Below are 22,733 nucleotides of genomic sequence, written 5' to 3' on the forward strand. Positions count from 1 at the left end.
TGGCTCGCTGGTTATGCACCAAGCTTCCCTGTCAGGGGTCTCTGACCAGGCTAATTTTGCAGATGGCAATAACCACCTAATCAATCCATGTCTTTCTAGGTCCTAATGGAGCACCTGCACATCCAGGCATGAATCTTCTTCCTGACATTCTCCACAAACATAAATTACAAGTTTAGTGCATGCACTAGACAAGTCTCAGTGACCCCTTGACAGGGCAAACTGAGGTCATGCAACAATCTGATTTTCAGCACCCACTATTTCCAGCCTTCCCCTTTCTGAATTTTAAAGCCTGGAGTTGCAGTTAACATCACTCTTTGGTCTCAAGGGAGCACAACTTTGAAGTGGTCTGGTTTCTAAGACTGGTAACATAAGCAATGTTTCCATTAGGAAGTACTGCAGTGTAACAGGAGCTGATCTCTAGGATGAAATGTTTCTGAGGGCATAAAATCCATATTTTACAAGAGCAGGTAGTAGCTACAGTCTAGCTCCGCTCTGGTCCAATGGACTGGATACACTTTGGTGGTTAGAAAACATCATTCTGTTATGACTCCACTCTGTATGCTTCAAGAGAGTCCTGCAACACCAAGGCAAGTGTAGTAAGATAACAAGGAGATTCACTTGAAAACCAGTAAAATGTTAGTGGGRTCAAAGTGGCATCTTGCTCCTGAGTAATGCATGCAAAAACACTCGTATGTTTGTAAGGAATATCCATCATATCYTAGATACCTCTGCACATCAGCCGCCTCTTCAAAAATTCATCACTCAAGGCTCAGAGAGGTTCTCTGATTTGTAATGGAATGGCTGTGAAGACAATCAGATGTCATGAAAGCCACTGACATCAGAGGGGGTCTAGGGTCAGGTTCATAAGTAATAATTCTGTTAATTCTGTACATTCAAGGCAGTTTTGTACACCCAAGGACACAGTGGGTTGGTCACTGCTTGGTAGGGCAGAGGCACAGCTGTGAATAGAAACAGCACAGGGTACAAAGCTCACTGAGGGATGCATTGGTTTCACTGATGACACCACCATGGCTTTGCCACTGCTCAGTAATGGAAGTCAAGGCAAAGTGCCTGTGGAACAACCTTCCCCTTGCTAAGATCATTTCCATTTCCTGCTATTAGCACACAAGAGCCATACCAACTCTGTCACTGGATTTGGAYAAAAACAGTTAATATTTCCTTATGAATTTAACTTTYACAAGCTTGTCTAATCTTTCTTTTMATRTAWTTTATACTTCTAGACTTCCCTGGCTCCTGTATTAAAGAGTCTCACTTCATTATATGCCACATATTTGCTATTAAGTATGATGCCTGACAGACACATTTCCTGCTCATAGTTCTTGTCTTATAAGAAACGCTACATATTCACTTCTGCAGTTGTATCCTACCTGTAACTTTACAAACTTATCCCGCTTAATGGAGGGGTTTTCATACCAAAAGCTCAACCCTCATTTTGTCTTCTGAGTAATTTTTCCACTAGTTTTCAGTATAGGCTCATCATCTTATCTCCAACCCCACAATAATTTGAGAGTTTTCTGTAACTTTTGCCATTACCTTCATTGATAATTCTGCTTAAAGTTCCATCACCACCAAGATTTTTTGATCCACTTTGGATCCTTTCATCCACTTCTTTTCTATTGAAAATGAAGACCCTGACTGCTAACTCAACTCAAGACAGTATGCCAGCTACTATCTGAGCCAAAAACACACACTGTACAGAAAGGAATGTTAAACAGGCAATGCCAAGCAAGTGACCTCATTCTGTGCCTGCCACCCTTGCTCTGSTCATGTCTGCAGCTTGCTGGCACAGGCAAATAAAACCTTTGGCCCCTTGTTCTCACAACACTGCAGCCAAGGGTAGCCCAGCCCACACCAGAGCAAGCATCCCCGCTGGGCTGGCAGGAAACCATGAGAGATGAGACTGAGATCCCTCCACAGATCCTTTGAATCCTTCATTTTCCCTCAGTGGTACCTGAGGGAACAGCACTACTGAGTGGCTCCAGYGCTGCAACAAAATGRTARCCAATCTCACTGAAGATAAAAGGTGACAAAGTRCCTTTGTCCCACTTAAGGACAAGAGGAGGGAGTAGGATCCCTRCTCATATTGGCACGCTCAGGCACAGCCTGGAGGCACCCAGACCTTGCCCCAGTGCAGACTCTGGGTCTTGCCACAGCTTCCTGATAAGACAATCCCAATCCTCCAATCTTCCCTCAAAGAAACCACCCCTGCTATGCCGAAACCCACACCAGCCACACCATCCTCCCCAACTACTTATCCASTCACTGTTGTGCCCTGTTATGCCAAACCCTATAAAAATCAGTTAACCCTGGCAACMTAAGTCACAGACTCTGGTATATTTCTCCTCTTAAGGCTAGAAAAGGGCTGGCCAAAGTGGGTATAGGTTAATTTTACACCACTGTTCCCCAGTGAAGAAAGAACGAAGGCAAGACATAGGAGGGGTGCATGAAAAGCCTTGAAGCTCAAAAAACTTGCCTCTGAAATTACATTTTCTTCAGACTAGACTTTCCTGAAGTCCACTAGGGACTGACGTTCAAACCCCCCCAATTTCTGCCAGTTGCTTACTTGGTGAGATGTCCAGCATCTCCCCATTTGTAYCCTGTTCTTCAGGGGAACTGAACTGGGTCACTATTTACCAGCTGAGAAAAAACAGGAGGAGAAAAAAACTCAAGGCAGGTCGAGGTGGGGTGGGGGAGGGAAGAAACATCCTTYAGTTTTCCATTAAAATAATGTTGTYTCTGAYAGTGAGACTGTTTTGGTGTGAGACATAGAAAGAGCCTTTGAAAAAAGTACACAAATATTTCCATAACCAGATCACTTGTTTGAATAATTGCAAGAGCAGAAAGGGTTAGAAAGCAATCTTGTGTCACTTTAATCTGCTATTTGGAAAAGCAAACTCTTATCCTCTCAGATCTTTGTAGAAACAAGCAGAAATAGCAAATGTAAACTTTTGCTACTTCTTCTGCTAGGATGGTTAAAAAGTTCAATCATTAATTGCACTCATTACACAGCTGGCTTTGTCACAACTGATGTATCTAATGACAGCCTAAGGAAATCACAGACACATGTGTTAAAAAAAAAACAAAAAAAAAAACAACTGAGTGCCACAGAGGACCAGATAACCCTGTTGTCAAGGTCAATGAAGCCTGAGAGCATCATAGGGGTGATGCATTCAAATCTCCAAGGATCAAGATTAAAGATGGTATTAGCTCTAGAAGAAGCAGAGTATCTTGCTTTTCAGCAGGAGATTTAATGCCTAAGATGCTGCCCTAGCAACTGATGCACAGAGCAAAAGCATCAGCTAAGATGGATCKAAAAGGTAAAATGATAAGCAGGTAATGGACAATGAAGTAACATAAGGAAATTAGAAATTATATTTTCATTGCAAGCATTTAACTACCCAAAGATCTCTGGAGGTGCTAACTCCTACTTCTCAACTTTCTGGCTAATCATTTTTTYCCCATTTKAAAAGCTTCATTTAATTAGCTCCCAAGTTGCTATGAAGAGGTTTTATTTTCATTCTCTTTTTTCTATATGTAAAAAAGCCTGGCTTCAAAAGTACATACTCATTAAAAATAATTAGTGATTTAGATACCACTAAAATATATTCAAGGACATAGGAAAAATAAGTTGTCGGGGTTTTGTTATAATGTAGTTGCTTAGTACTACAGCAGAAAAGAAAAAAAATCTATATATTTCAATGTAAGAAAGCTTCCAAGCAGATTAAGTCTTGAAGTCACTAGTGTTTAGTCAGACAGTGGACAGGTGCTTACAACAGTTACCACAAAACACATCATAATCATCTTYATTACCACTTGGAATTTTTCATTCCACAAAATACAGCACAAAGAGGCACAGGCAATTCAGTGAATACCACAGCAAAATGTGAAAATGGCACAACCGTCAATTTATTCCTCACATTTACATTGCTGGTTTAGCCTTCAATCAGGATTTTCTGGGTTATAAATAAGATGTGAAACTTTAGGACAATATGTATCTGTAACACGTGCATCTGTTGACAAGATTGCAATTAGTGTGAATTKAAAATGAAGTCCATGAAATGTGATKTTACACATTTGAAGATTATGTCATAGATTTTTTAAACTACTCATGCCTTTCATATGAATGTTATCACAAACAGAAAATTAAAACATTGAGACAGAAATTCCTATCTTTTTCTTTTGTAGATCCTAACTAGATGATTCTATTTTATTATAATTTTACTGGGAAAAATTTCTGGACTGGATTGAACATTTTGCTCACCAAGGAATAGAGGAGTCTTATAGAACTGAAGTGTATATTGTGTAAAGCAACCCAAATACAGGTTTAACCAAACACAGGTTTAYCTTAAAATTTATCAATGCCAGTAACAAAAATGAATGCAATGCCTTTGATTCTGAAGTTCAATGACGCTGTTCTAGTTAACATGAATACATGTTTTAATTATTTCTCTGTAATGCTGGGCTTTCTTGCTGTTTTCAAAAGAGAAGCCTGATAGGACATCCCTATCAAAATATTTAGGTTATCACTTGATTCAATTCTACTGAAAGTCTACAGTTTTGCAACCAATTTACATTTAGCATTCATTTCTCATGCATGAGTTGACCCACTTACACATGCAGTAAATCCATGCCTTTGGGGATTTTTCTGGATGGCTTGCTTTATTTCCACCACACAACTCATTTTATTTTGTCAATAACAGTGAGCAAGGTTACAGTCATCCTGTCAAATTTATTTATTTAAATTAGAAWCAGAAAGACTTTACTACTCCCTGTGGAACTTCACAGAAAACTTTTTGAAACTTTGAGGCTATATAACTTCTGCAATCAACTGATTTTGTATGAAAGCACTGATATGAGAAAAAGCAACAGTAACAGTAATTTCTTCTGAACACTTATAAAACAGTGTTAATAAAACAGAGTTTTAAGGTTCAGAACCTTAAAAACAGTTCCTAGGTTCAGAAACCCTAGAAAAAATACAATAAACCACAATTAATATTATCATATTATACTTGCTTTAAAAAAAAGAGAGAGAAAAAAGATCTTTCTAAGCAAGCCTATACAATAAAGCCAGATGGAATAAGATCATTTAAGAATCAGCTTTGTAGGCGTCACATCTGCTTGCTTTGACTATCAGAGATCCACTTAACCTAAAATATTTCCCCCTGCAACTCTGAGAATCCACGTTTGAGAAGCTTCATTTGAGGTCCTTTATCGCCCTCAGAGTGGGRCTGCTGAAGGGAAACCTTCCCCAGGCAGAAACTGTCCCAAGGCCACATGCCATTCATGTCCTAATAGCCTTGGACTCGAAAGGAAAAGGAACTAGAAAGGAATTTCCATTTTATACAATCTGCTAAAGTGGTGTTCCTTTCACACATTAGCAGCTTGSCAGAACCTGGCTGTGGATTTGCAGACCAKGAGTGTTTCAGTGAACTTACCCAAGGGTCTATCTGAATTTACAGATCTAATGCCATTGTGCACAGTGTGACATAGACCAAGTCAAACAACTCTCTAACAGCATTATAGATCCTTATTTATAATGCTAACAACATTTCTAAATGTAGTTATGCCTCAAGCAGGGGTCTGCTTTACAGCTTCTCAAAGACAAAATGCTTCTGTTCTTTCTAGACAGGAGTTATACACCTTTCCACCTGTGTTACAAAAGAAGCAGCTTTATAACAACATTTCAGATAGACTCTAATGCTTCTTCTCTGGASCAGAAAGCTGAATTTAGCAGGCGAAGAATGTCACCTTGTGGGATAGAGATATCTGGTTTACTAYCTCTGTAGAATATGGTTTATAGATTACTGAAAACGGAACATCCACCTACTCATCAGAAATTTAACTGTAGCTTAAGTCAACTAAATTATTCAGTTCCACCTGTACTGACAGTTTCACACAGAATTACTGTAATGACTATCTGAAATTCCAAAAAGTATCCTTCAAGTTGGCATTTTGGGGGCTAAAAATATTGTTTCTTCCCACATGCTGGGAGCTATTGTTACATAAATCACAAGAATTAATAAAGAGATACCAGAAAAGAGAATCTGAAAAAGTTATGGGAACAGAAAGTGAAGTCAGTGCCACCCCAGATGAATCACGAACACATTGCTCTGGATTCTCAGCAATCTTTTCCTCCCCAACAAATGACTCTAAAATTCCCTAGCAAAGGCTGTGCCTGCCTCTCCTTCTAATACGAGGTTACACAGAAGATAATGGTTTAGTCAAGGTGCTACTTACTGCATTAGCATGAATAATCTCTGTGCTTTATTCTTCTTTTCATAAGGACCGTGTATCCGTACCCTCCATATTGGAGGATTCCAATATCTCCTTACTTCTTGGACAACTCTGAAAACAATGTAATTGAATACAGTTAGAGAAGTGAGAAAGAAACTTGGAGGAAAACTCCACAAAGAAGTTACACATTGTTTTTATGACATTTTATCGGGTGTCAAAGCATACAGTAAATAGTAAATGAAAGCAAGTATTAGAAAGCTGAACACTTTCTACACAAGGATCACAGCAGAAAGAAGTGGCAAAGCAGCATGCCACTAAATGACCAGAGTTTTTACCAAAAATGTAAGTAAAGAATGTATCTAATTTAACAATGTCTCCAATTTTTCTTAATATTTTGATAATGATYAGTAAAGAAAGACTTTTCATTTTTAAGTAGAATACATCTTGAGGTTTCAAACAAATTCTCAAAGCTTTCCATTTTCTCATTAAGCACAAGTTCTATATAAAATATTACTCACATTTCCTTAGATTCACCATTTCTGAAGAATTTGTTCAGTTATTTTAAAAATTTCTTACAAAATATAAAAGCTATGTAAAAACCTGTAAAAATACTCAYGGTCATTGAAAWTTGATGTAATTCTTTTGCTAAAYTRTTTCTAAAGCATTTATTAGGACTTYACATTTAAAGGCAGAATGATTTCTGCCTACCAAAAATCAGAAGTCAAATAAACTTCAACACAGAGTTATGGGCAAGTCAAAGGACCTGAGGCTTCTCAGAATTTTGATTTGTATGTATACAAAACAAGCTTAGAAGATCAATCCACAAAAGGAACAAGGTTGGATGCGACTCCATGCATTTAAGTTCACTGCAGAGGAGTACAGCAGTTACTCATGTTAGCAATAGGAATGACACATTCAACTTTCTTGTTTCCAGACAGAAAAAAAATGCTGTTCAACTCAACTGATAGAAGCTTAATCACATGAGTTACATGCAAGTATTTGAAGTGCAGCTGTGTGCAATTAAGCCTACAGCATACCAAATAATGAATAGCCCTTGGAACTGCAGTTCATGTTTAACTGTCAGAGGTACCAAGGGGAGCAGAAGGGGATCAGTACCCGGGTGCACCCGGCTGACCACTCCTGCCACAGACATGCAGCACTTCGGGCACTGCTCAACAAGTGCTGCTCCATCTATGTGASCAGACACACCTGYTAYATGKAAACAATAATCTCATCTTCCCAATRAAACAACAGCAACCTAAAAATCATGCTTAGGAATATAAGGGCAGTCAAATAAAATATGAATGACTTCAGAAGCMGTAAAATCCCAGCACTGCCTGGAAGAGCATCAGCTCCTTTTGTGTGAGATTTAAAATGCTTACCCAGTCTCTTCATTGATGTGCCAGGGCTGGTTTTGTGAAATGCAGACACTGATGCTGCTGTTAATTTTTCTTGTTCCCTATTCTTCTCCTTCACTTGAATTCAATGGAGGRAAAAAAGCCCTTAGAGACAAGTATCTGCAGGCTTTGTGCTGCAAATCCTCCAAATGGAGCTCTGGGCCATGTTGTTAACATCTTCTGCCAATTTTCTCTACAATCTGTTTTGGCAATTTAAGAGATCATTTTATGTTTGAGCAAGTAAACAGATTGAACAGCTCTGCCAATACCTTCCAAATAGGAAGCCATGGCTCAGTGTCTGTTAGGGACAGTTTCTAATTTCAGATGTGCAGATGTGCACAACTACAGTAGCAATGTGGTTTGTCTCCTCCTTTATTGCTACTGAAGATGTATTTTTATCACATCTGATAATTCCTTATCATTTGTGTCTTTGGCCAGGTAACAGGTGTTTAGTTGATTCAAATTATGGGGGAAATCCTGTCCTCCTCTGCAAGCCCTGAAGCTCTATAAATTTAACTGGATGTAGAATGTGACCCTTGATATAAAATCCCACACCATCCACCGTATTTCGTTRCAGGTATTTAAAGACAATTAATACACAGCTTTTCTCCTTAGAACCTACATACTTTCAAGAATGCTACAAGATGTTCATGCTCTCTCTGCATCCAATACAGGCTTCACTAATTACAGTGAGGAGTTCAACTCCTCATACTTGAGGAAGCCACTGTTACCCCACAGAGGGGTGATTCAGTGACTTTCTCTTCATTAACTCTGCTGCCCTTCCTGAGTTCTTCATCAAAATAGGATACCTTGGAAATGTGTTTTTTAAAGCAGAATAAATCTGTTTTCTGATTGTTCTTCTGTGAATTAAGGTATGGTTTTCATTTCAGTTACAATCCAAACCTACTGCAAAAGGAGTCCCACACAAATAAATGAACTGCATGACTTATTTTGCTGTCCCCCAAGGGGAAGGGCACAAATGTGTGGTGTTTCTTGCTCCTACATGACTTAAGTTCATAACAGAAATGTAGAAGAGAGGAATGCTTTTACATGGGCTCTTAATGCAATGAGCACAACCACTGTGAAAGCTCCCATGCATCCTTYCAGCAATACAACCAAGCCAGCATCCTCCACCATCCAAGCACTGGCCTTTATCTTAATGAAAGCTTCTCATTCCATCCATTTTTATGGACACCTGTTTTCTTTTATACTTTGCTGAGATTTACCAGGAATGTATTTAAGAGAGAGCAACTTATTTCACATAGGATAAAGCATGCTTCAAGTCATATATCCAGACATAAAAGTGCAGTGGAAGTAAGSTGCAGCTCATTGCTGCAGACTACTGAAAGTGTTCCATTTCCCCAAAGAAAATATTACTAGATTGAGTTTCTACTCCTTCATTTAGCCATGTGTCATGACAGACCAATAGTATTTTGCCATCATTTTTATTTATTCTGTTCTTTTTGCCACCTTAACTTTTGCCTTGCAGAACCAGTTTGCAGTCAGCTTAACTGCAAAATCACATATCAAAATATATGGGGTTGGGTTTTTTTTCATTTTGAGAAAATTTGCATTCACATTGAAAATMCTCTCAAAGTTCAAGATGGACAAAAAATACTGTCCTTTGACAAAACGTATACATGGTCCTCTATGCGAATAGAATACTTTTATGTGTGTATTGACTACATATTCAATGCCAAAACATGTTGTTCATATGCAGAACTAGGCTCTTATTACTAAAAATCATGAGATACTGGGTTAAATTTCATTCTTTTCTAAGAAACTGCATTTAGGCTGCGATACTTCCATAAGAGCCATATAATAAAGTCCACAAGCTTTGCTCTAAATCTTTGGACATAGAATTGCTGGTGACAAAATAAAAACCAAAATTCAACCCCCTTTATCTATCCACTCTCCTTCTACTCCCCCCATGATTTCTTTCTCCTTACATATATTCATAGCACAAGAGATTCTTTGTAAAGAAGAAATTTGTGCTAATATTCATATGCTGCCAAACTTCATATCAGGACAAAAAAAAATCCTTCAAAAATTTATATGCTAATTAACATTCATAAGATTTATTTTGTTATTCATTTTCATCAAGGATATCTACACAGTTAACTGTTCTCACTTACCCTTTCAATGAAGTAGTTAAAATTTTGGCTCAAATAGGCTCTTTGAGAAGTTTCTAGTACTTCAAGGTGAAATCAAAACAAAACTGAAAATTAAACAGACATATTAGCATTCTTCCATTTTTCTGTACATGAAAATTAAAATTATTTTAGGAATATTAAAGTGCTTACCTTTCAGTGTCCTGAAACTTTAATTAGATCCTTAGTCCATGATGTCTACTGCTTATCTGACAAATACAGAAACTRCTCTGTGTAGAAGGCATTTCTCTAATACGTGAGCTTTCTAATTAAACTGAAGTTGTGGTTCATGCAGAATTATCTTTCTGGGATATAATGYTATAAATTAATTTATTATTTCACTGTAAACAGAAATGAAATGCAAATTCTTTTATCATGCACATTTTGAAATTCCATTTTACCCTTCAAGACTAATTATTTCTAATAGAGTCCCTGACTGGGAATCTGTCAACTACATACATAAAGGAAACAACTCTACATTGTTAATACTAGATAGCACAAATCTATATTGTTAAGACTGGGTGGTTAGAAATTAAGAGATAGGAGTTACACGTGCAATGACCAAGGAAAAAAATCTGAAATAAAACCACTTTTCACATTTTAAAAAGCTATTTCTGGGTCTGAAAAGTCAGGTAAGCATCTTTGGCTCAGGAACCAGACAGTACCATACCCCCTTGATCCATTCAAAAGTAGAGATGGGAAGAAAGCTCCTTCCCACCTCACAAAGCTACTTGTTTGTTTTTATTATCTCATTTTCCCCCAACAGAAAATCCAGCATGCKTTGAACAAGAAAGAGGTAAGAGCAYGCAAGTAAGCTGTGTCATACTMTTCTGTAGTCTGATGTGGAGGGTACTGGGCTTGGGAGCTCTAAATAAATTTCTTGGCAGKCCAGKATCCCAAACTGAGCACCAGACCTGCTGCAGGGCACCCCTCTCAATCTCTCCTAACGGGGCAGACCCGTGCCAGGGATTAAGWATTCACCAGAGCATTGCTCATTTCACCTCTTCAATGCGTTCCAGAGCCACCCCACACAAAAGAATCACTCTTGCTCGAGGAAGCCATGCGGGTCATGAGAGGACCTAATTTAAGTTCCTGGTCTGAATAAAAATACAGCTGATTAACACCAGGGAGTCGCTGAAGTTTTCCAGATCCCAAATGGAAGCCTTAATGGCCATGCCTTTCACCACTCCGAGGAATACATTTTTCTCTCTTACAAGCCAGTAATTTCAGTTGGCCCCAGTGTGAACACAGGAGATGAGCTTCTGTTCTCTCCACTGGCCAAGGCTCCAGAAAATGAGCCCAAACTTKTCATCTCAAAGGCCAGCTCCAGACATCAAAATCTTACTGAATGCTTTTGCAAGAACGGTAAACCTCCCTTGCWGGGAAAAACTAGCATTTTTCACTGACTTTTTCCCATCAATAATATCCCAACCTGAAAAGATTTTTCTTTCAAATAAATAAACCCCATTACTTTCCTCTGAACATACTTACACTGGGTGTCTCTGAGGCCATGCTGTTATTTGATTACTACAGAGAATGATTCAAAAAGMTTTTCACAAAATAATCCATAGGAACAAGTTCTTGCAGCAGAAGAATGATCAGAAGGGAAGMCAAGACAAGTGAATAGTACTGATTCTGAATCATTTCTAGTTCACACCACCACTTAACTATTTTATACACATCAGAACTTGCACTATGTATATCATCCAATATTCCATCATGCAGTGAGTTAAACATGCTACAAGAGAATACAACATAAATAAATAACTTTCTTAGTGCAAACTTAAGCCAGGAGAAATCCCATTTTTAAAAATCACATTCCTGTAAGCCAATRAAACATGTTAGGTTTTGCTATTCACCATTTCTTTGTCATCTCGCAGATCATTGTCTTGCATGTATTTTCTTTTAAAACTCAGCATCAAAATTTTATCTGCYTCTAGAAAATTCCATCTTGCTTGCTATGCTAATTTTGACAGCCCCTGCTAAAAAAGAGACAAAACTTTTTAACTTACATAATCTATATACTTTATATGTAAATAAAAAGTTACAAAAGTGTTTTTACTTGCTGACAAATCTATTAAAAGAGCAAAAAGCGTCAAATAATTTGAATAAAAAAAATACTTTGAGCATACTGGCTGGAAKCTGGAGAGGTGAACACACATTGCCAATGTGCTGTACAAGTCCATGGTACACAGTTACACACATTCCAAAATCTGACATACACAAACCAATCACCAAGATCAGACTGTTCACTCACACAGACTTCATYGGAAACACCAACAAACACGCCTTTTCTTAGACACACTGTTTCTCCACCTACAATCACTTTAGGTTGCAGTCACATACATTACTGATTTGTTCCTGAGTCCTTTTCAGTCTTTGTAACTCGGGCGTATCGGTCACAATACTGAACCCTCTTCCTTTGCTTTCTTCAAAGTCTCTTTTGTATTTTACCTACAGAATAGAAAATACAGAAGAACAGGGTTGTTTTCATTTTCCACAATGTGCCCCTAGCAATTCAGCAATTTTTTTTTCACTGTAAATAAAGTACTTGTGAAAGGCTTTTAGCCTTTAAAGGAGAAGCCTGCCTTCATCCTCTAAGAGTGATAGGCAGCAATTGGGCAAAATTCCCCAGTGCCCAAGAAACTGCCTCCTCCAGGGGTGCCATGAGCTCACTTCCACMAATACTGCAGCTGTGGAAATATCACTCTCTGTGGTCATCTCATTCTCAGAGCAGTTACCACAGAACTATGGCACTCATTCTTACACAAAGAAAAATACCTAGAATTACAAYTGGAGGTCTGCTAACACACAGCTTTGCATTTCATCCTCTTCATGATGATTCTACCAGTCTCTTTCCCAGTTGAAACATAAATCACACTTTTAAAAAAATACTGGATGAAAAGGATATTGTGAAGTCAAACACTCTAAGTTGTGGAATGGCTGCCTGTACACRCTTAATTTGTCCCTCTTGCACATATGCATTCAGATATTGTCTTTAATCAGGCACTCATACATTATCCTTTGACAAGGCTCCCTGCTTTATTGTGTACACAGCAGAGATAYCTCTATATGTGGTTGTATCCTTTTTTTGGACCAGACTACTCAAATCCTACCATCAGGGTAGGAATGTGAGTTTCCTCTGGAGATTTCATATAACTCTCACCACAGCTATTAATCAATCTTCATAATGCATACAGGGAACTGAGGATGGCAATATCCACATTACTAGGGCAACTTGCAAACGGAGGTAAAATAAGCTTAATTTCCAGAAACATACAGGGCTCTCAAGGTGTTCACTCTCAGATACCTAACAGTGGAATATGTTCAAATTATAGGCTTGGTTTATCTGTACAAATAGCCAGCATTTCYGCAAATCAGTCYTGGGTAACTCAGTTTCAACATAAARAATTTAGATGCAATCTTCMAAATCTCAWGTCACTRTTGAGCAACAGACAAAACTCTGCAGCAGCGACAGAGTCAGGGTCCATGTCTCCATGGATGGATGCAGCTGCCTTACCAGTAACAAATTCCTTTTATTCCCTATATACCCCCTGCTTTACTCACTACACGCATCCAGATTTTGCAACACTGGGAGAGCAGTAGCACCGGCAAAGCAGGATTCTCCTCCACACAGCTGACAACCAGAAAACAACCACTGCATGCACCAAAGACAGGGCTGGCTTAGGCTTATTTCACAAGAAAGAGCTTAATACAGTGCTTATGATGGTGGCGCACATGAAGAAATAGCTCTAAATCACAAAAGTTAAGTTTCACAGGGCTACAGAATATAGTCTGTCCTCCTAACCCAAACCTCGATCAGTACAATAATAAACTTTTCTTTAATATAGTTCACACATATGCCCATCAAACAAATCCTGGAGACGCAGCAGCAAATGATCRCATCAACAAGCCACCATTTTTCCTGTGTTCCAGATTTAGAGCTGGCTGTAGATTTCACACAAGTATACTATTTTCACACCACCCTGARACAAAGGAAACAGACCCTTCTACTTGGGCTTTTGAGAAAACCATGGGCTACTGGCACATGCCTTTCTGTTCACCTCCCCCATTTTCAACCCCTCTGCAACTTTCCTTCCATTTGACCACCATATTTCAGGAATCACTTCATCTCATTTTGAGTTTCTAAACTATTTAGTCCATCTCTCCATGGCTTYTTGATAAATCCCTTTATTCAAGGCACTCCAGTATTGATTGCCTATTATCTCTCTTCTACCAAATGGCTCTCTTATCTTCACTCTGACTCTCAGAGGCTTCCTTAAACACACCAGGTGGACATACTATTCCAGGACTGTCTGGTGCCAGGAAAGAGGTCTTAGGAGTATCTCTGTATTTTCTATATTTGAAGTCATACAAAACTTTWTTGGCTTTGGACAGACTTCCATGACCAAGGATGAACGACTAACATAAAAGACTCGTCATTTCAGCAAGCTTCAAACCCTCAGTCCTTAAATGTTAAGGCAACTGAGCTGTTCAACAACTCAATTGGACTCAACTGCTCAAAATAAACAATCTGCAAATAATTCCACGTAAGGGAACAGTCTCAGCCTTGGAAACTGCTGAGTATTTTGGACAAAAATTCCAAATTTGGCCTGAGGCAGGGAGTTGGCATGGAAATGCTCAGCCTTACTGTTTGAAATTTACCAGAATTATGAGCAAGAGAGTGCATTTCAGAAATGTGTTCAGCCCTGCCTGAGAGATTACCTATTGTTAGAAAGAGCATTTCCTGTTAATAYTTCCAAATGTACTAGCCATTAACTTCAAATGACCTTTATTCATCTTACTAAGGAGCAGAAGAAGAGAGGGAGGGAACCAGATAGTTTTAACTTAATATTATTTTAATCCCCAAGTCAGATAAAAAGGGCTCCTACTCTCTTAATAAATCACTTCACAGGAATAAGGTTAACTACAGTTCCCMGAGCAGCTACTTTGAAACCATTACAAAAGTAAATTATTTAAAATATTAGMAGTGCTAATATATGCAYTATTGGATTTTGCTACCTRAGTTCAAAATGTAGGTTTGATTTAYAAAAATAGCAAAGAAATGCAATGTTTCATGAAGAACACAGCTCTGTGAAATGTGGCCCACTAAAACTCCTAATTCATATAAGTTCAAAAGAAAAAAACACAATTTCCAGAAAATGTCAAATAATAAARATGTCATCAGTCATTTAGAACTGACAAGAATATTCTGTATAGAAGCTTAAACATCACTGCAACAAATGATTTAACTGTACACCAGGTCTGTCCAGGATGGAGTTAATTGTCTTCACAGCAGCCCTTGAAGTGCTGTGTTTTGTGTTTGTGCCCAGAACAGTGCTGATAACACACCAGTGTTTTGCTGTTGCTGAGCAGTGCTCACACAGCATCATCCCCAACATAACCCCTGTAGGCTGGGGGTGCRTGAGGGGTTGGRAGGTGGCACAGCCAGGACAGCTGACCCAAACTGAYCAAAGGGMTATTCCAGAYCTTCAGACATCATCTTAACAAAAGGAAATGGGGAGAAGGGACATGAGAGACTAAGGCAATCTTCTGAAGCAAACACTATTTGTACTGAGACCCTGCATCCAGGAAGTGGCTGGACATTGCCTRCTGATGGCAAGTGGAGAATAAATCTTACTTTTGCTTTGTTTTTGTGTGGAGCCCTTGCATTTTTCCCAAAACCCTTGACACACRAGAGTTTTCTTTTCATATTTTCTCCCTGTGTCCCCCTGAGGAGAGGGAGTGAGAGAGCAGCTTGGTGGGCATCTGGCAGCCAGCCAAGGACAACCCATCACAAAATGAAGCCCTCAACATTTAGTTTTGAAATGGAAATGTATAATCCCTAATGACTGAATCATAAATGCAGYCATTTCCTACAAAGATGATGTTTAGTAACTCCTCACCAAAATCCCGGCCATAATGCTTTGCACCAGCTCCAAAATGCAGGGCAGTCTCACAGATGCAAAGGACCCTCAGTGGTGTCTGACCGGAAAAATTGATCTTCTGAGASACAATGTGGCATAAACATTAGAAATCAAACTGCAATAAATCACCATAAATTAGAAGGTTTTAAGTAAAAGTCCTTCATGAGAAGTAATTCTGCACTGATCCACAGTGGAAGGACTGAGTGATCCAACAGATCTTTCACAAATCAAACTTCTGTGACATTAGCRAGATATCTTTGAAAGACCCAAAGACAGGATTTTGTAAATCCACTCAGAGATCAGCATGAAGGAGCCAGAGGGTCCACCCTACTCCTCTACAGAAAATATTGTGCTGGAGAAAATGCTGCTCCAGCAGCATATTTTTTTGCAGGTACCCTTGGCACTTGGCAGCAAAGCCACCTATTAGGACAACAAGATTAATTTTTCCTGGGGAAATATTCAGAAAATATAAATGGAGCATAAAAGATTGATTATACTCTTGGGGGTTTTGGCACCTACCGTTAACCCAGCCTCTTTTGCAATACCAGAAACATGTATCAGTTGAACAAACACCACAGGAGTCCAAAAACACCGAAAGAAAAAGCAGAGAAAGAATTCAACATGGTGGATCATCATGATCTTCTCATCACTGGAGAGCAGTGAATAATACTGACCTCAGAAACACTATTCATTCCATCTCCACCTCAGAAAGATACTCAGGCATTGCATAGCACATATTAATTCCCCAAAAGCTATGGCAGTGTTAAAGCCAGTTTCCTGTACAGTCCCTTCTTCCCTTTCCCATACAGACCAGGTTGCTGTGCAATTAAATCTCCTTCCTTATTCTGATACCCTGCATAGCCCTAGATTGTGGCATCATCATGTCTCATGGCCCACAAGGAAGGGGCAAGCAGGTAGAATGAGAGGATAGGACCCCTCATACCCACATTTCCCCTCAGAGGAACGTTCAGAGACATACAATCTTTACCACACCCTGAATATTTATGAATTTGTTTTGGTATGCTGTGTTTGAGGCTYGCCCAGAGCCATCTGCTCCTTCTGTGCCCAGCACACACAACTCCTTCCCAAAGGTCACCATCTGCTGATGCATTGGTTTTTACAGACTGGCAAGGTATCCCTCTCCCACAATACAGGTCCTAGAGGCACATCTTGGCAAAGATGCCTTTGTTTGGATCTGCTTCTTCTGCAGAGCATATAATCTGTTGATTTTGCCTCAATTCATCTAACATGTTCCAAAATTAATGACAAGACARAGAAAAAATTTACCCTGCAAATAAGGTTTTTATGAATGTAACAAAAACAAAAAAMCAGTAAATCAAATGTAAAGAACAATTCTAGACTAAACTCAGTAAGACTTCTTTTTAGTTGACTAATACACTTAGAGAGGGATCCCAGTCACTGTTCTAGCTGAGAAAATCAGGTTTCAGTCTTTGTGGAGTAGTTTGTCTTCTGCTCATAATAGAGGTGCATTTAAGTCCCATCAGAAAGACAGAATATTCAGTCACTCAGAACTATTATCCACAGAAATCTAAACAGGAATACAAGAATGGAGAATGGCAAATACGGCAGACCAAACTGTCATCAAAACTTTTCTATGAACTGCAAGCTCTAGGYTGGGCATTCCTTAGGGAAATGAAGGAGCCGTGGACTCTGAAAAAGCCACTGATGAACAAGKTTTTCTGTAAGAGAGGACTGGAGAGTATCAGATTTTCTGACTTTTCACAGATAAAGCAAAATAAAAATTCCCTGAGACTGAAGTTTGCAATTTTTTCAAATGGTCTTTAGAATGCACAAAGTCGTATTTTAGATATTTTCCCTTTTAATGTAGAAAAAAACCCCAATTTTCGCAATTCATAGCTCTGAAGCATTCATCGTAACAGTTGTAATTTTCAAAGAGAAGAAAGTTTCTCATTCAAAGATGATGTAAAACTGAAAGCATCAGTACTCCGAAACAACAAAAAGYCTTTGCAGTTATACGAAGTAAAAATTTCAGGTGCCATAGCTATCATAAAATATTCTGYCTTTCTACATACCTCATTCAAACATTGGGCAAGTCTGTCTGTGCTACCCTGTGAGGTACAGCCTCAGCGAGTCTCCAACAATCTGCAAATCTCTGCGCTGTAATTTCCTGAAGATCTCAGCAGTTTTAGCAGGGAACTACTGCTAAATAACAAAAATCTTGGAATCCACATCAGGACAGTTAAGATGCTGGATGGRGGCAAATTAAAATATATAAATAGTAGCTCTGGAGAGAATGTCTCTACAATGTGGTCTCTTTATACTGAGGATGATGCAAATGGCTCAGAGAAAATGCACGGGCAAGTGTTCCATAACCCAGGATGTGCAGGGACAGGAAATTGGAGGCAGTGAGAGATCAACAATTTCAGAAYGAGAAAAAGATGGGAGTCTTTCTTTTGGATATATGACAACAGCATGCGAACAGTAGCTGGGATCCAAGTAAAATTATGACTGAAGAGAGTGCAATCTGACACTGTTTCAACAGGCTTAGGTCCAAACAAGTCAGCTAGGCTCCACTCCATCAAAAATCACTTCCACTGAAATGACTCAGGTGCTTCTGCCCAAGAAATTATTTTTACACTACCAAGTATGGTCTCGAGTGCCTTGCACCTTGTTTTGCTATTGGGCAAAGTGGAAATCAGTGAGATTCTATTCTTTYCTATTAAAATGTAACACTAATGTTTTCCAAAGGCTGCACATGCAGAGAAGATGACAMAGAGAATGGGCCAGCCTCAAAACAAACTGATTTTTCCCCCATGTCCAGAAGTTATTATGATCCATTCAACTTGTCCAACAGACTCTACATCCACATTTTAGAAGCAGTAAACAAATTCTGTGCAGTTTTGCAGCTGAGGAAATAGGAGGTTGCAACCTTCATGACAGAGACATCATTTCAGATCTTCCATCCACTCCCTACCACTTGGTATATTCTGTGTTTGAACTGCTTTATCTCCAAGCAACAGAAGTCTGGGGAGGGGAAGGATTTTTTACTCTACCATGACAGAAAGAGATCTGACTTTACCATATCTCATGTCCAGGCAGAAGATGAAAGATTGATATATATAATCCAAATGCAGCCTGATAAATTACCACAAATTTTAATAATACCCTCAAAAACGAAATCACTGACAACAAACTCCTCCAAACAGAGYGATAATTATCAGACATAGCGGGGGATGGGGGGTGGTGCAGGGAAGAAAACACATTTAGATGTCTCATGGATAGATTTGCTAAATCCTGGAACATATCTTTTATCTCCAGGGTCTGAACTAAACCCATCTTGCTTTTTTCATCATCGGGAAAGAGAAAGGCCAAGCAACCACCAGGAAAATTACAAATTCGTGAGCTGCGTACTCTGAAGGAAGTATCCAGTAAATCACAAGCATGTGAGCTGCTATGTGCCTACGCTCCACGGCGGACAGAAAACACGCAGCTGCTGGCTGGCTGGGGCAGCAAGACTGAGCTTAGCAAGTCCTGCTGAGAGGCAGGATGTGTTAGCTCAGGCTCAGCGCCACGCAAACCACGGTCAYGCAGCCTGTAGCTGGCTCACAGCGCTAGCAGAGCTCAGAGGAATCTGCCCACTGGGTACCAGAGAGATATAACACACAAATGTACATCCACACAGACAGGCAGCTACAGCTATTCTGAGGGGACAGAAAAAGAAAGAGCAAACGTTTCCTTCCCTGCAAAGCCTCACCAAATAAAACCTCGCAAAACCTACCTCATAAATATTCCAAGTAACACAAGGGTCATATTGATCCAAAGAGTGGAGAATATTCACACAAAGAATTGAGCCAAAAACTGAACTGAAAAATACAGCATGGCATATAAAGAAGATTAACCACAGAAGGGATTTAAAGAAGATTGACCTCAGAAAATCATAATACAGACCAAGGGTACAAGTTGCAGTCACATGCTAAAAAACGTAACCAAAACAAAAACTAATGGGCAACTGAAGCCAGTACATGACATGTGAAGAAAAAAAAACCTGAAAAACTTTAATGAACAACTGCCAAAAAAATCAAGAAATTCACTGCTGCAGCAGAAGAAAGAAGCTGAAATTAGTCCAACTGAGAGCCATCAGAATGTACCCCAGAACAAAGCGTAGATGAAGCACTGAAAAATCTAGATTTGAGCAAYGCAGATCTGCAGGCACACAGGAATCAAAGGAAATAATGGAACACGGTGCATTTAAACCTCTGGCCTCCAGTAACAGTCTAGCAAGCTTGGGGTCCCTCTCACTCAGTCACCGTGTAGCTGGCACCTTATATACCACTCCCATTGTTAACCATCCTCTCGCCTCATTCCGCTACAGCTCCTCTTGCTCATTTCCACGGTGAAGACACACCATCTCTCATTGCACAGCGTTAACATGTAACTTCAGGGGTTATGGTGGAACCTCCTTACAACTGTTTGTTGTGCTCATTYCTGGAAAACTGACACATCAGGTGGGAGCCTGCAGTGCAGCCCTGCCTGCAAAATCCATGCACTTTTCACGTAGCCTGTGCCCCCTTGGCCACATTAGTTACGGATGTCTCATGCAGTCAGTTCCTCTGTCTCTGTACAACCAAGGGCAGGGGAGAGGGACCACCCATCATTTCCACTTAACTGTAAGCAAATTCTGAAATCCTTAACATTTTTGCTGCCTTCCAGATTATCTTTCGGCCTCTCGGTAAAGACAAAGCTATTCCAGGCACCACGAAGGTAGCACAGGGCTTTACGAGGAGCTTCCTTTTCAAAAGTTGCAGTGAAAAAAGGGGAAAAAATAAAAGTCCATAAAATCAGCTTCCAGTTAATACATRTTTTTTGGCACCCAGAGATTAGTCTTAGTTAAACTCTAGCCAGAACATGACAGTAAACCCCATTTTTCCAAGACTAAATTCCCTATTTTGTTCTACATTTTAAATCAAGAAAAAAAGGAAGGTGAATGCAAAATCATACATGTAAGAAAGGCAATTTCATACCAGAAAATACACAGTGCACAGCTCAACCTTTTATGTTTAAATTTTAATTCATTTTCAACTCTGAATGTCTGATATGAGTGAATGTCTTAATAAATTTCAGCTGAGGAGGGAAAAGACACAGAAAGTATTTTTTCCCAACTAAAATTCCAAAAATTATCATAAGACAGATTTTTGTAAAGAGAATTGAATCAGAGATGTTTGTAAAGAAAATTGAATCCCTGCAAATGTTAATCTTTGGAGAAGTCCATTAGCTGAATCACTCAGAGGGAGTAATTTCTTATACAATTCAGTATGTAGAMAACCTCCTATAAACCCAAATCTAATATTTACATCATCAGCCTCTCAAATAACAKGAAAACAACAAGCAGAGTGAAACTGTTAGACAGACAAGAAACAATTTCAAAATTACAGCCACATGAACTTAGATCAGAAGATGCCAAAGGCCACCCTTAAAATCAGAGTTGCAACCTGGTTCTGTCTTTTCTTACCAAATGCTAATGCTCAAATCACCTCCAATGTATATTGGAGTATACAATCTCCAATACCTCCAAATTGTTTGCCTCTACTCTTAAAAATGCTTGCACGGGTAAATCTACCTCATTTGCAAAGAGGATACAGGCTCATGACTCCAGAGTCCCTGACTCCCTGGCTTGAGTCCCTGTTTCCCCATGTTCATTGGGAATTGGATCCCAGTCCTGCCACAACTCATGGGAAAAGAGATACAGGTTATCCTTTGCTCCTGCCACTGTGGGACCCAGGGGATACACACAAAAAAAAATTTTACCTTCATACTCAAGGAGAAAGTCTTTGAGACAGGACAGGGTAACTCGGGGCCAGTTTTGCAGTGTTGATTGTGACAGGGAAACCAGGCCACTCCATTTGTCAGTTATGTAAGTAAAATGGGCGATAAAAATATATCCAGTTTCCTCATCTCACCCTCATCAAAAACATTTGCTGCTCAAATTTTCATTTTAACATCCTTAAACTGAAATTAAACAATTAATTAAATCATCCTCCAAGCCTGGCCTTCAATTTTAGGATCTTCTTTGGGTGCCTCAGCTAGAGCTTATTACAGTTAATAGGAAAATTCTAATTGCATTCAATTTATCCATTAATATCATTATCCCAGGGAATTCTTCAGATGGTGATTCCTGGCCAGAAACAGTGGGCTTGTTGGACAAAAGTCAGATGTCACTACACACAACCTCATCAACCAACTTCCTTTTACAGGGAGTGGAGAGAAAAGACATTTTTAGATAACTTAGCTCATCCTGAAGAAGATACTTAAAACATTTTAAAAATCCTCTATTTAAAACAYCTTAAAATACATTAAATAGTAAAAATACAACTTAAAACTACATAAAATAGCTTTAGATGTCTTGAGAAGATATCTAAAGGTATCTTTAAAAAGATACATAAAGCCAGGTGAAATGAACAGTATCCAGAGCTCCAACACTCGCCATTATGTTGCCCACACATCTCCTGTAATGCTGTATTCTTGTGACCTGCTTCAAAATAATTTCATGACCAGTTTCCTAAATCTTCAGAACTCTAGAGCTGCACACAGATGCCAGTACTGAGTCTGGAGTGGGATCAGTTTTCAGATACAGAAACTATCAGCTGCATACAGCAGTGGTTTTTAAATTGAGAGCTGAATCACCAGATTTTTTTCAAATTGTGCCTGTAGAGCARTATGTAAAACCCAACTAAAAGAGCAGTTATTTATGATGTGCAAAGGAACGAGAAGGGCAAGTTACCCTTTAAATACATCCATTATTCATTCCTACTGAATACACATGACTTCTGCTTCAAACAGTGAGGGATATGTTGTGAGGGATGCCCTTCTAATAAAAACAAGGCAGGAATGTTAGTACCAGAAGGTTCCCTGCAGGCTAAAAAGTGACAGTTGGCTGGGCTGGGATCAGAGCAAAAAGTGGGGTGTAGCAGCAGGGCCTGCTTACATTGGAAAAAAGCATAAAGAAAAGAAAGGATCCACATATT

The 22,733-nt window shown here is 39.2% G+C and overlaps 1 protein-coding gene across 2 annotated transcripts in view; it reads right to left on the reverse strand.

The window, feature by feature from the left end:
* Positions 1-22,733, reverse strand: part of NEBL (nebulette) — a 244,553-nt gene that overhangs the window by 121,231 nt on the left and 100,589 nt on the right. For both annotated transcript variants that reach the window (XM_057383631.1, XM_057383639.1), the window contains exon 4: positions 12,149-12,256. In XM_057383631.1, coding sequence (XP_057239614.1) covers positions 12,149-12,256 — 108 coding nt within the window. The remainder of the gene's footprint in view (positions 1-12,148; positions 12,257-22,733) is intronic.

The sequence above is a fragment of the Malurus melanocephalus genome, unplaced genomic scaffold (genome assembly GCF_030028575.1).
Source record: "Malurus melanocephalus ecotype Western Australia unplaced genomic scaffold, MMel_1.1 scaffold_14, whole genome shotgun sequence".
Lineage (NCBI taxonomy): Eukaryota > Metazoa > Chordata > Aves > Passeriformes > Maluridae > Malurus > Malurus melanocephalus.